Here is a 12,500-nt window from a genome sequence, read left to right on the forward strand (position 1 = left end):
TAGATAGATAGATAGATAGATAAATAGATAGATAGATAGATAGATAGATAGATGAAAAGAAGAGGATGGTGGAGGTGATCAGAGGCGGCTGAGGGCCAGCAGGGCAGCCAGCAGCAGGACGGGGCTGGAGGACAGAGCCCCTACACTGCTCTGAGCCACGTGGCTGCGGCTCCGGGGGGGCCCGTTACAGTCATCACCAGAACAGCACTCCATCTTGACTCCAGCCCGGGTGCCTTCAGGCACCCAGTCTGGGTACGCCTTCTCGCAGAACCCCTTGTAGGTACACGACTTCAGCACCATGTCTGAAAGAGCACAGCAAAGACAGACGTGTGAGGATGGGAGGGGACACGCGACAGACTTTCACAGTTAACATGCAAAGACAGACGTGTGAGGATGGGAGGGGACACGGGACAGACTTTCACAGTTAACATGCAAAGACAGACGTGTGAGGATGGGAGGGGACACGCGACAGACTTTCACAGTTAACATGCAAAGACAGACGTGTGAGGATGGGAGGGGACACGCGACAGACTTTCACAGTTAACATGCAAAGAAAGACGTGATGATGGGGACAGACTTTCACAGTTAACATGCTTTGAACTGATTTGAGTTTTCGTTTAATTTGCTGCTCTGCTGTGACTCCATGAACCAGTTGAACTCTATGGGCAATCATCTGCCCCCCCTCTCCCACTCCCCTCTCTTTCCTACATGCACGCGTGCACGCACATACGCGCACACGCACGCACACACACACACACACACACACACACACACACACACACACACACACACACACCCGCGCGCACACACACACACTCAAAGACAGAGAGGTCTGTGGTTAGTATAAACTGCTGGGATCACATCCAGCAACCTCAAATGATGAGAGGATGCAGGGGCTGAGGCTTTACCATGTACCATGACACAACACAACACAACACTACACACACACACACACACACACACACACACACACACACACACACACACACACACACACACACACACACACACACACACACACACACACACACACACACACACACACAAGAACACACAAACTAAAAACAAACATAGAAAGACGACGGAATATTGATAGAATAATGAGTAGGCTATATATATCTACAAAGCGTACGAGTACTTTTGAATTTGAAAGTAATCTATCCTAACATCCTGTTGGTTATGATGAAAATTTTCACAGAGGCGTGAACATTAACGATGAGCGTTTTGTTTTTTGTGATGAATTTGACACCCATACTTTGTCAGTAGAAACAGCGTGACGATGACTATTTTCAGCATTAGTTCAGCTTCCTTTAACTGCTGTAAGCCACATGAGAAGCTGGTTGTCAGGGTTTTGCTGACATCTAGTGATATCTATATCTAAGAGCATCCGTGGAGGCCTTTGCAGTGCTGCATTTAAACACAGAACTAGGGATGCACATTTTAAACATTTCCATAATTGATTAATTGGTCATCTTAACGACCAATTCATAGATTAATCATTATATATAAAACAGCTTTTGACTTATAAAATAGAAGACACAAAATGCGGGTTTATACAGGTCTGGGTACCTTCGGATAATTCAACAAAACACATTTCATGCATTTGCTGCTTGTAGACATCACGTGCTGTATTTCAACATTGTATTACAAAGTTTACAATAAATACTGTTGTCTCTTTGGAGTGTAATTCTGCCACACTGGACTTTTTGCCTGCTTGCTTGGCTTTCTTCTTCCTCTGTATGAGTGGTGAAAGTTAAATTTCACCCTTGTGATGTCAAATCATTTCACCAAAAATTTAGAAAATAGCACATAGCCTACCTACATTGTCGATTAATCGGTTAATATATGTTTGATCAATATATGTTCATGACCTATTCTGCTGTATATCTTTCAGTCTGTGTGTGTGTGTGTGTGTGTGTGTGTGTGTGTGTGTTTACTCACTGGTTCCTGTGATGGTGGAGCAGGCATCAGCGTACTGGGGACAGGGGGTGGAGCCCTGTCGGTTGCACTCGTCCTCATTGGACGCTATGCAGGTGTGACATTTAAGGGCGTGGCCTTCACAGACGGAACAGGAGAGACAGACTTGACTTGAGAGTATGCAGCTTGTACATTCACAGGCAAGCATGTGCACCAACCCACCCACCCACCCACCCACCCACACACACACACACACACACACACATACCAGACCATGGTCACTTTTAACCCAACCCTAACCATAATCACCCCTACTTGCCTAACCCTAACCTTAACCTAGCCCCAAAAATTAGCTTTTTCCAAATTGGGGACACAGCTTTTGTCCCCATTCGGACAAGCCGTCCCCAATTAACTGGTCCTAATTCTGCAAGTCTAGCCTATCACAACAGATCCCTACATGGCCCGTCGGCCCTGTGCTGAGCGGTGGGACAATCACAGACAATCACAGCTGCTTAGTGTCACAACAAGCCGTTACACAGTACAAATGTATACACTGGGCTCCCGCTTTTACGCTTTCTGAGAGTTTCATGAGGCCAAATGTATTGCTTGCGAGGCAGACACATACATCATATGAACCCTGAGCTTTCAAATGTGTGACAGATTCATAACGCAAATGTCCCAAACTGCACTGGCCTTCAGCTAAAATTGTTTTGCTACTGAGGGGAGTGAACTATGTTCAACCAAGCAGCTGTGGCCTGCTTTTTGGGGGCAGAGAAATCCGGGACGCTCTACATCACAGCGCTATTTAGACTACAAACCTCCTCTAGTCCCACAGCAGTGGGTTTGCCAGCCGCAGATCAGTAGTGCTCATATTCCTCTCTCTCCCTATCCCAAAACTCCACAGTCAAGTGGCGTAGAAACTTACTGTGGCAGGCCAGGTAGATGAGCAGCAGCAGGGCCAGGACAGTCTTCATGTTTGGGAGTCTGGAGGAGGAGTGGAGAAGGTGTCTGCGGGCATTAAGGTCTTATCTCAGTAATCTCTATCAATGCTGCGCAGTCAGCGTAGCCTCCTGTGGTAATGGACTTAACCATGTTAGCTTTAACAGTGAGACACAGTAAGACACAGTGTTATATGGTTCCAGTTAGACTATCAAATGTGTGGTAAACAGAGTTTGAGCTAATTTGTTAGTGATGTAGTTAAATCCTACACTACTACTTTTGTAACTAGCGGGAGGTTTCGCATCATGACTCTGGATGCTGACTGTTCCTTAAGCTGCCAAAGGAGCTCGGGGTCATTATTGGCTCCTGGCATACATCAGCCCATGTGTGTATGAATGGCTTGGTTTGTCTGTGTTGTTGTTAATTATATTATATTATATAATTACCAGTAATGAGGCCAAGGTTGAGAATGGAGTGAAACACATTATGGATAAACAGTCAGTGAGAATTCATGTGTGATAAAGTGTCTGAGCCCTTGGCTGACCATGGTACCAAGAGAGTCACTAGATTCATGAAGCCTCGTACAAAAGCTACTAAAAATAACGCAAGCCGTACTTATAATAGAACAAATTATATTTATATTTATTCAAGCAAATGTACACACATTCACACTGTTAGTTCACAGTGTGTCAACACAGGCGTGTGATCGCTATTTCTATTTTACAGATAACAAAACAATAATTCAAGAAGGGAAGATTGACATACAAAACTGGCAAAGCGATATTTTCTGAAACAAAAACAAAGTGGTTGTGTAACTGCAGGTAAGTTAACATGAGAGTGGCACACATATAAATGATCAACTATTTAAAGGGTTGTGTGTCATGAATGATGCTTGTGTTGCTAAGTTATAACCTCCTCTGTCTGGGGGAGGTGTGTTACTGAAGCACTGTGCTGCTGAACACAACTATAGTGATGTGTCAACAACAATCTGCATTCTGATAGCTGTGGAACTGTGGAAATAAAAATGCAAAGACACAGTGTATCTCTTACAATAACTAGAGTGCAATGCTATAAATACAGTCTTGAGACCTGTGTTATCCCTGCACAGTTTTCTCTATCGTCACCTTATCATCAGCTACAGACCAAACCTCTTACAAAACTGTTCAATTCAAACTTTGTTAAACAGCTTCCCTGAATGCATCAGTGGCAAGAGGTCCATGTGATTAGGGGACGAAAACCGAAAGAATCACTCATAGGCTAATCTGTAATGGAGTGATGGTTTAAGGGAAACACAATAATATAAAAAAAATGCTCTAGTATTGCAGCACTTCCTGAAATGATAATAGGTTAAACTATTTTCATCCAAAATATAGAGTCACTTTATTCAACAATTTCCAGTTTGTTTAGGATCCTTAGCTCTGTGTCAACAACACAGCATGGCTGATGTTGCAAAGTGGTGGAGTTTAGGAAGTTGGTTTCTCTCTCTCTCTCTCTCTCTCTCTCTCTCTCTCTCTCTCTCTCTCTCTCTCTCTCTCTCTCTCTCTCTCTCTCCCTCTCTCTCTCCTCACCACTTTGGGGTAAAGTTGCTGACTTGACAGATCCGTGCTAACTTTAAAGGACACTGGATACGCACTGAAAGGCAACATCGCCCTACTGTGTCAAGACAAGACTGGGTCAAATAGTATTTGCAAATACATTTTTATGGTTTGTTTTATCTCACTTAGATGCCAAATGGTGGAGTTTCCCCACAACAGACAATAAAATGAGTGCCAGAAAGCCTCTGATAGTCAATTCAATATATTTCTGTCTAAGTATCTGAAGCTATTTGCATTGTCCTGAGCCCCAACCATCTAGTACGGTACGCCAAAATGGGTCAAACAAATGCTAAGAAGTATGTGCAGCTATGTGACTCATTCTGTGCAGTGCACCTCCTACACAAACCAAGGCCTCAGAGGTTAACGAAAGCTTTCTGTTCTCTTGAACGTCCGCCCCTACACGCTTGCCTCCAGCCCAGCTCTCGTGCAGCTCCACTTCACCCCTGACCTTGTTCTGCTGCACTAATACCCCCTTTCAGAGTAAAAGCCTCATTTACACTTAAGAGAAAAATCATGTTTTATGGATTGTTACTGCGATGTCAAACAATCAGGGTGTAGTGGAGGGTAAACACAAGTAAACGCAGTTTACCCACCCCTTTGAAATGAGGCAGATAGTTTACTCGCCTATTTTCAGATCAACTGTATCAATCAATGAGGGCAAACAAGGTGGGTAAACTACTCACCTTGGATAGTTTACCCACCTCTGTATTTATCACTACACGCCTGCAAAGAATCCCTTTCAAAAGTCCATCCAAGGATAAATCTAAATGCAATTTTGAAGCGACTATTGCTTGCATAAAACCTGATGTCACCCTACAGGAGGCGTGGTTGAAAATGTAGCAATTAAGTTGGAATCTACAGTAAAGTATATAAATTATATATATTAATAAGTGTAAATTTTGTATGTGATATCTTGAAACTATGCAAGTTGTTTGATATCTTGAAACTATGCAAGTTGTTTGACCCCAGGAAGAATAGCTGCAGCTCTGCTGTAGCTAATGGGGATCTTAAATAAAGACAAAGACAAAGACAAGCAGGTCGTTGTTCACTGGCATGATGGAGGGGACCAACTGGCTTAATAAAGGGTAAAATAAATACAACCAAAATAAAATGACCACATATAACAGTCCCAACTCAAGCAACATTTAACATGGTAAAATGGTCACTAATATTGCATTCAGTTGGAGTATACAGCAGGTTACTTTAGACATGTGTATAGGGTTGACCTGTACAAGCAATCTCCAAGCTGCAGGGATGGTGCAGGGTGAGAACTGCTTCTTGGCTGGGGACATGCACAGGGGTTGGCTGTAGGCTGTAGGCTGTAGGCTGTAGGCTGTAGGCTGTAGGCAGGACTGGAGGGACAGTATTGCTTGATTCACAGGAGTCTTTCACTCTACTGTTCCCATCTTAGCGATCAGCTCATCACAGATCTTGGTGAGTTCCTCCATCTCTTGATTCTGTGGCGAAACACAACAGAGAAAGATAAGTATGAGCATTACAATGTGACACAAATATATGACATGGATGCTATTACGTGACCTCATATTATTGCATCTAAAGGTATATATAGAATTGGCATGCAGCAATATGAGGATGCCACTGACCTTCTGCTGCAGGGCACTTTCCAGAGACTCCAACCTCATCTGCTCCTTCCGCAGGCTGGCATTCAGCGCCACATTCTCTGAGCTTGCCTTTGAACGCACCTGAGCGATCTCCTCATTGGCCCTGAGAGAGACATGGGGGTGGGGGAAGGGGGAGAGAAACAAAGACATATACAGTAAATGACAACATATCAAAATCGTAAAAGTGATTTGGTTTTTACGACTGATTTGGCAGGAAGGATGGAGTTTCCTTTTTAAACCCTACCTGTCTAGTTTCTCCTCAGCATGGAGTTTGAGTGTCTGGTATCTCTGCTCCTCCTGTTTGACTCTGGCCAGATACTCCTGAGCGCACTTCTTCAGCACCTCCTCATTCTGTATGGGAAACAGAGAGAGAAACCACAGTCTTGTAGATCAATCTGCCTGACACAGAGAGGAGCAAGTATACAGAAAACAGGCACAACGGGGAGTCCGGTTAGTGCAGCGGTATACACGTGAACGTGAACGTGACCTCTGACCCCGTACCTTCTTAAAGCCCTCCAGGGTGCTCTTCATGTTCTCATAGCGGCGGAACAGGTCGGAGAGAGAACGCTCGACAGAGTTCAGGTCTGCCAGGGCGGACTCCTTCTCCATAGTCATCGCGTGCAAAGACTTCTGGGAACTCTGAGTGTTGCGCTGCTCATCTTCTGTTTGGAGCAAAAGGGAAGACTTTACTGTTGAGAGAGCGCTACCTAATTGTGGTTTTAATCATGTGACAGTGTTTGCATCTAAATATTTTACCCATAAGTCCATTCAAGTAAAGAAATTGAGAAGATCCTGACTGAAATAGCAGATGTAATGTTTGTTTTTACAGCTGCCTTGCCACTCCACACACAGAACAATGTGCGCTACTGTTTCTGCCTCGGCATAAACTGTACCAGCTGAAAGCAAGTACCTTGTGGTCAGAGGTGGCAAGAGTATTGACAAATCCTACTCAAGTAGCCTACAAGTATTGTTACTTTAGTGAAAATTAACTCAAGTACAAGTAAAAGTAATAGTCATGGAAATTACTCAAGTAAGAGTAAAAAAGTAGCTGATTTAAAAGTACTCAAGTAAAAGTACATTGGTGTTACTTAAAAAATGTTTTATACTGTATTTTAATTATTTACCCTAATAATTACATTTCACACACATCCAGCACATGTTACCTGTCAGTGTTGCTGTACCTAAGCTGTCGCTGTCTTTGCCTGTCTTGTCTTTCAGCTCGTTCAGATGTGACCAAGGATGCTCAGTTTGTCTGCAAATGCCTGTCGAGCTTGAGCTGCTAGCAGCAGCAGTATCACAATCAGCTATGGCTATCAGCAATGTCATGAAACTGAGATTTCAACTAAGGTGACGATGGGGATCATTACAATTTGATTACCTACACATGTCTAATTCAATTGGCCAGTCTTGAGTGACCACTGATTGACCACTGGACTAACGAGCCACCAGTTTGGGCGCCCTAAATGCAGACGTGATTGGACCTGTTAGCGTGCAGTCCCAATGCTATTGTCCTGTTTTCATAGTGCGGTGTGCAAAACAAAAATCTGAATTTACTCATTTACTCAGTGTAATGTAATCATTACAGTGACCAGTGAAACATATTCTAACACTTTGACTCACCGATCATCTGAGCGATTGTCTTCTCATATTCTGCAACGATTTTCCTGTGATAAGAAAAAACATGTGATGAGACTCACTGAACCTTATGAGAGACTGTCTGGTTCTTTAAGATGTAGCCTACATCATCATGCTGCTACTTCCAAAACAGCAAAATAATTTATTTGTGGTTTATGTCTTGAAACCCAAAGGTTCCCCTACTTGTCTATTCCTCTTAGCTTTCCAGCTCTCAAGCTGTTTCAGTCAGTCAGCCTTTCGCAAGACAACCCTCAACTTCAAGTCAATCAATCAAAGAAAACGGATTAAATAAAAAGCACCATGTTTCTTCACCTCATCTCAGAGACTTCTTGTTTGCTGTCATTGTACTTCGTCTTCCAGTCACTGGCCTCCACCTCCTTAGTGATGATCTGACAGGAGACGTCTAACGTGAGCAGAGATTTACATACAGAAAACCTCTGGAGAAAACAAACTAACACACTGATGATGTTTGGCACCATGTAAAGACGGGTGATGTAGTATCATGTACCTCCTCCCTGATGAGGGTGAGAACTGCCTGTTTCTCTGCCTCACTGATGCAGATGGAATCCAGGACCTGACTTCCTTTTTTCCGCATCTCACTTCCCTCCGACTTGTTCTTCAGCTTGCAAGGGTCTTCGTACTGGTAACAGAAAATCAGATGTGTTCCTCATCGGCTAATGTACAGTACGTTCAGTGATATAGTGGAGGGTTACCCATCTATACAATCTTATTATAAAAGAGAGCATGTGGGCAATGTTCTGTTTGTTTCAATTTTGTCCTGGAAGTGATATCCTAGGCATTGTGACGTCATTAGTGATGTCATAAGAGCATTTGTGATGTCATCAGTGATGTGAAGTTGTGACATCATCAGTTTGTGACATCATCAGTGATGTCATAAGAGCAAGTCAGCCCGCACAGTGGGCGAGCTGCAGGGCGAGTGAGGGAGCAAGGAGCCCACACAGGGGTCGAGCTGCAGGGCGAGCTGCGTATGCGAGCTGCAGGGCCCGCGCAGCGGGCAAGCCTAGGAATCTTGCGCGCGTAGATGATAGAAATTCATACTATACATTTAATTATGAATAAGTAGCAATCGTGTATGCTGCATAGTTAAATGATCCTCAAGATTCTAATTTTCCTTGATTCTGGCGACACCTTTGATAGGTAGGCATTAGCCCAACATAATAATGAAGACAATGTAGAGTGTGGCTTCTTAGTTCTTTTACCTTCTTATTCAAACCAAACCACTGTTTTTGCTTCTGTAAATGTAAAACTCATGACCTTCTCTCATTCTCATCTCTCTCTATCAATCGTTCTAAAAAGCTCTTGATCCTCGTTCCTCGTTCCTCCCATCCCCCACCTCTCCTCTTGTCCTTCCCTGGATTATGAGTCATATTCTAATCTCCTGAATGATAGCATAATCCAAATCTGTCACCTGAGTACATTGACATAGTGGCAGACATAAAGGACCTCCTGCTTCTCTAAAGCACATAAGTGCAGCCATCATGTCAGACAAGCTGTCATAGCGTCCCTGCTGCAGCCGCAGATATAATGCAATAAGCTCACATGGCCTCAATACATCATTTACCACGCAACTGTCACGCATTCAAAACACAACAGATTTAATACGGAACGTCAGTAAATTGTGTTGATCTTTCAGTGACAAGTATCATGAAGTATGTGTGGAGTTGGCAAGTGTTGACTGGAGTGTTGTTCGCCCCCTCAGTTTGGTGGTCAAACCACTCTGATGGGACTCCGGGGCCAGTGTTCAACACTATCTAAAAGTGTCACAGATCATTTTTACACTCTCACACTAAATGAACATGACGTGGCGCAGGAGCTCTACTCCTACACGAGCCTTCCTGCAGTGCCATCTGGAACTGAGCACAATGTGGCAGTGTAACCACAGTGTAACAGTGGCCAGTGAGACATGATGGTGCTGGGAGAAGTCTGGGCTAGTATAGCTGGACTAGGCTCTCTCTGTTTCCTGCCCTACCACAGTTCAGGTTGAGCATAAAGAGTGCTTCAGTCCCACCTAGTGGTGACTGGTGGGATCATCGTTATCATCATTGCCAGGTGCTTTGGTAAGTGTGGATGTAAGATCTAAAGCTAGCCTCTGACCAATGTCGTAATTATGTGACTGTGTGGCAGTGCGATTGTGGATAATGTATGAATAGAGGTGTGTTTGGGCCTGGCAGATGATCATGTATGAATAGAGGTGTGTTTGGGCCTGGCAGATGATCATGTATGAATAGAGGTGTGTTTGGGCCTGGCTGCCAGATGAATATTAGAGTAAAATGATTGATTAAATGCCATAATTCCTCACCACAGAGCAGCAGTCTGACTCCTCGGCTCTGGATGTCGCACTGCATTCTGGGCCTGGGAGAAAGCAACACATAACATGATATTAATGTACTCATGTTACAATCATAGGCAACCTGCTCGCCTTATGGAGTTAGCTTGATAACTGAGGTTCAGGAACACAAGATCACACCATGTCCGCGTCTATCTCACCACCTACTCTAATCCACCATCCATTCACCTGCGCTCCTCCAATCCAATCACCGAGCCACACCGGCTTTCTATCAGCTCAATCACCTGTAGCCTATATACACTCACTGTCATACCACTTCTCTCCCGTTTGTCATGTCTTCACGACCCCCCCCCTCCACACCCCTTAGTTCACATCTCGTTACAGGCAGCACGAGCGGAGTTTGCATGTTTCTCCCCGTGCTGCGCGGGTTTTCCCCGGGCACTCCGGTTTCCTCCCGCCGACTGTTAAAGATATGTTTTGCACATGCCTAATCTTGCCTCTCTGTCCTCTGAACACAGGAACCAGGGGGGGTAGGTGGAGATCGTACGTTATCCTGGGACACCGAGCCCAGCGGGCTCCCACCCAGGATGCGGTCTTCACCCCGGGCGCAGGACCTAGCAGGCTACGCCCGGGCGCAGGACCTAGCAGGCTACGCCCAGAGACGTACCCCCACTCAGAGTCTCAACCCCCGGGATCCTGGTTCCTGACACGGCCGTGCCGCGTACTAGACGAGTCTCCAAGCAATCCTGGTTCCGGACACGGCCGTGCCTTGTACTAGAAGAGTCTCCGAGCAATCGCACCACACTCACTTATCAATAAACATATATTCATTCTAACCATGGTGTGATCTGTGTTAGTGAATTTAAACTTAGCCCACAAGTGGGCAGTATAGAGAGGAGTGCAATATGCTCTGAAGTCTAAAGAGACTTATTTTAACATGGTCTGTCTGTCTGAACACATGTAGAAGTTTCTTGCCAAAATGTTATCTGGAGCATCTAATATATGGCGTGGCCTATACTGTAGATGTCATCATCATCATCAGACATTTGATCTGTAATTAAGTGCCCAAAATATTTTTGTTTTATTACAAACACCTAGCACTTGCCCTGCCTCTGACAGATAAAAATCTGGAAAGTTGAGGTCCTTATCCCCTTTTGTTCTACATATCATGACAATACTCTTTTTAGCATTGTATTGCACATCATGTTTGACCCCATAATCAGAACATATATTCAGCAGCTGTTGAAACCCAGCACTGCTAGGAGAAAGAATAGCCAGATCGTCTGCATACATGAGATGGTTTATTAGGGTGTTACCAATCATACAGCCAATTTTGCAGCCTCTTAGTTGGTCAGATGAATCATTCATGGTGGGCTGGTGGGTTGGGAAGGAGTGTTGGTGAAAGTAGTAACCCCCCCCCAGCGTGGTACTCCATTGCATTGCCAAAGGGAGTGGAGACTCTATTACCCGATTTGACCTGCATACTCTGGTTGGCATAACAGTATGCCAGGATTCTTATCATGCTGTCAGGCACGCCCCTTTCTGTCTCAATTTCAGAAACAACTTTCTTATAGATAGAGGCCTCAATAAAGCTGATTAGAAAAGAGGAGGTCTGCCTTCTATACATTTCAACTACTTTGTTCTTTCAAGGTAATAGATACATAAATCTGTACCATGATTAGCCTTGAAGCCAAATTGGTTGTCTGTGGTACCAACAATATATTCACATAAACGATCTAATAGAATCCTTTCCAAGACTTTGGATAACACATTGGGTAATGCAATTGCCCTGCAATTATCCGGGCTCCCAACATTGCCAGCTTTGTCCTTGATGACGGGGACACGAGTAGTAACAGACCACATACTGTAGAGTGGCAACAGTCCACGAGTCATAAGGCCAGTAACAAATGGCAATTAGCTATTTGATCAAAGCCACTTGCTTTACTATCAGATAGCTGTGTTACTGATTGATAGACCCCATTGGTTGTGTTTCCCAATGTATCACTGTTGGCAAAACGGCCTACTTGTATGAGTCACTTTTAAGTACCACAGTTAAATTAAGCAGTGCAATGTTGCCTCCACAACTCAGCTATATCATTGGCTCCAGAAACTCCCTCTACATTGCATGGTAGCAATGTATCGCCCTTGTTCAGAGCTCTCACCTCCTTCAGGGTCAGTGATGTTGTGCCTTTGGTAAAAGATTATTTATCAACATGACCAGCAGGTGGCAGTACATGTCATGAGGCAACATGAGCCTGTTATGATGGCATACTTCCATGTCTGTGCGGTGAGCTCGCACTAGAAAGATGAATAGTCAATAGTCAATAAATCTTTCATATCTGAGCCAGCAAAATGCTAATGTCTGCAGTAAAAGTACCAATAAGCCATTCAAAATGCCATTCGAGACCATAACCACAGGCCACTGCACTGGTGCCAGGGCCACAACACAGCACCTCGGTGACATCATCAGATCAGATCAGATCA

At 44.3% G+C, this 12,500-nt stretch overlaps 1 protein-coding gene across 3 annotated transcripts in view; it reads right to left on the minus strand.

Annotated features, from left to right (window-relative positions):
• Window positions 1-3,471: 3,471 nt before the first annotated feature.
• Window positions 3,472-12,500, minus strand: part of LOC310783357 (transforming acidic coiled-coil-containing protein 1-like) — a 30,424-nt gene continuing 21,395 nt past the window's right edge. The window contains exons 6-14 of one of the 3 annotated variants that reach the window (XR_014553079.1): window positions 10,029-10,081; window positions 8,217-8,348; window positions 8,021-8,097; window positions 7,694-7,737; window positions 6,575-6,735; window positions 6,318-6,424; window positions 6,056-6,176; window positions 4,425-5,908; window positions 3,472-4,390 (exon numbers count right to left, since the gene is read on the minus strand). Coding sequence is in view for 1 of the 3 variants with exons in the window: in XM_083644207.1 (XP_083500333.1) it covers window positions 5,840-5,908; window positions 6,056-6,176; window positions 6,318-6,424; window positions 6,575-6,735; window positions 7,694-7,737; window positions 8,021-8,097; window positions 8,217-8,348; window positions 10,029-10,081 (764 nt within the window). In the remaining 2 variants the exon portion in view is untranslated. Of the gene's footprint in view, window positions 5,909-6,055; window positions 6,177-6,317; window positions 6,425-6,574; window positions 6,736-7,693; window positions 7,738-8,020; window positions 8,098-8,216; window positions 8,349-10,028; window positions 10,082-12,500 lie in introns of all 3 variants that reach the window. The other 2 variants (XR_014553080.1, XM_083644207.1) reach the window with 2 other exon arrangements.

The sequence above is a fragment of the Poromitra crassiceps genome, assembly GCF_964638095.1.
Source record: "Poromitra crassiceps genome assembly, chromosome: 10".
Classification (NCBI taxonomy): Eukaryota; Metazoa; Chordata; class Actinopteri; order Beryciformes; family Melamphaidae; genus Poromitra; species Poromitra crassiceps.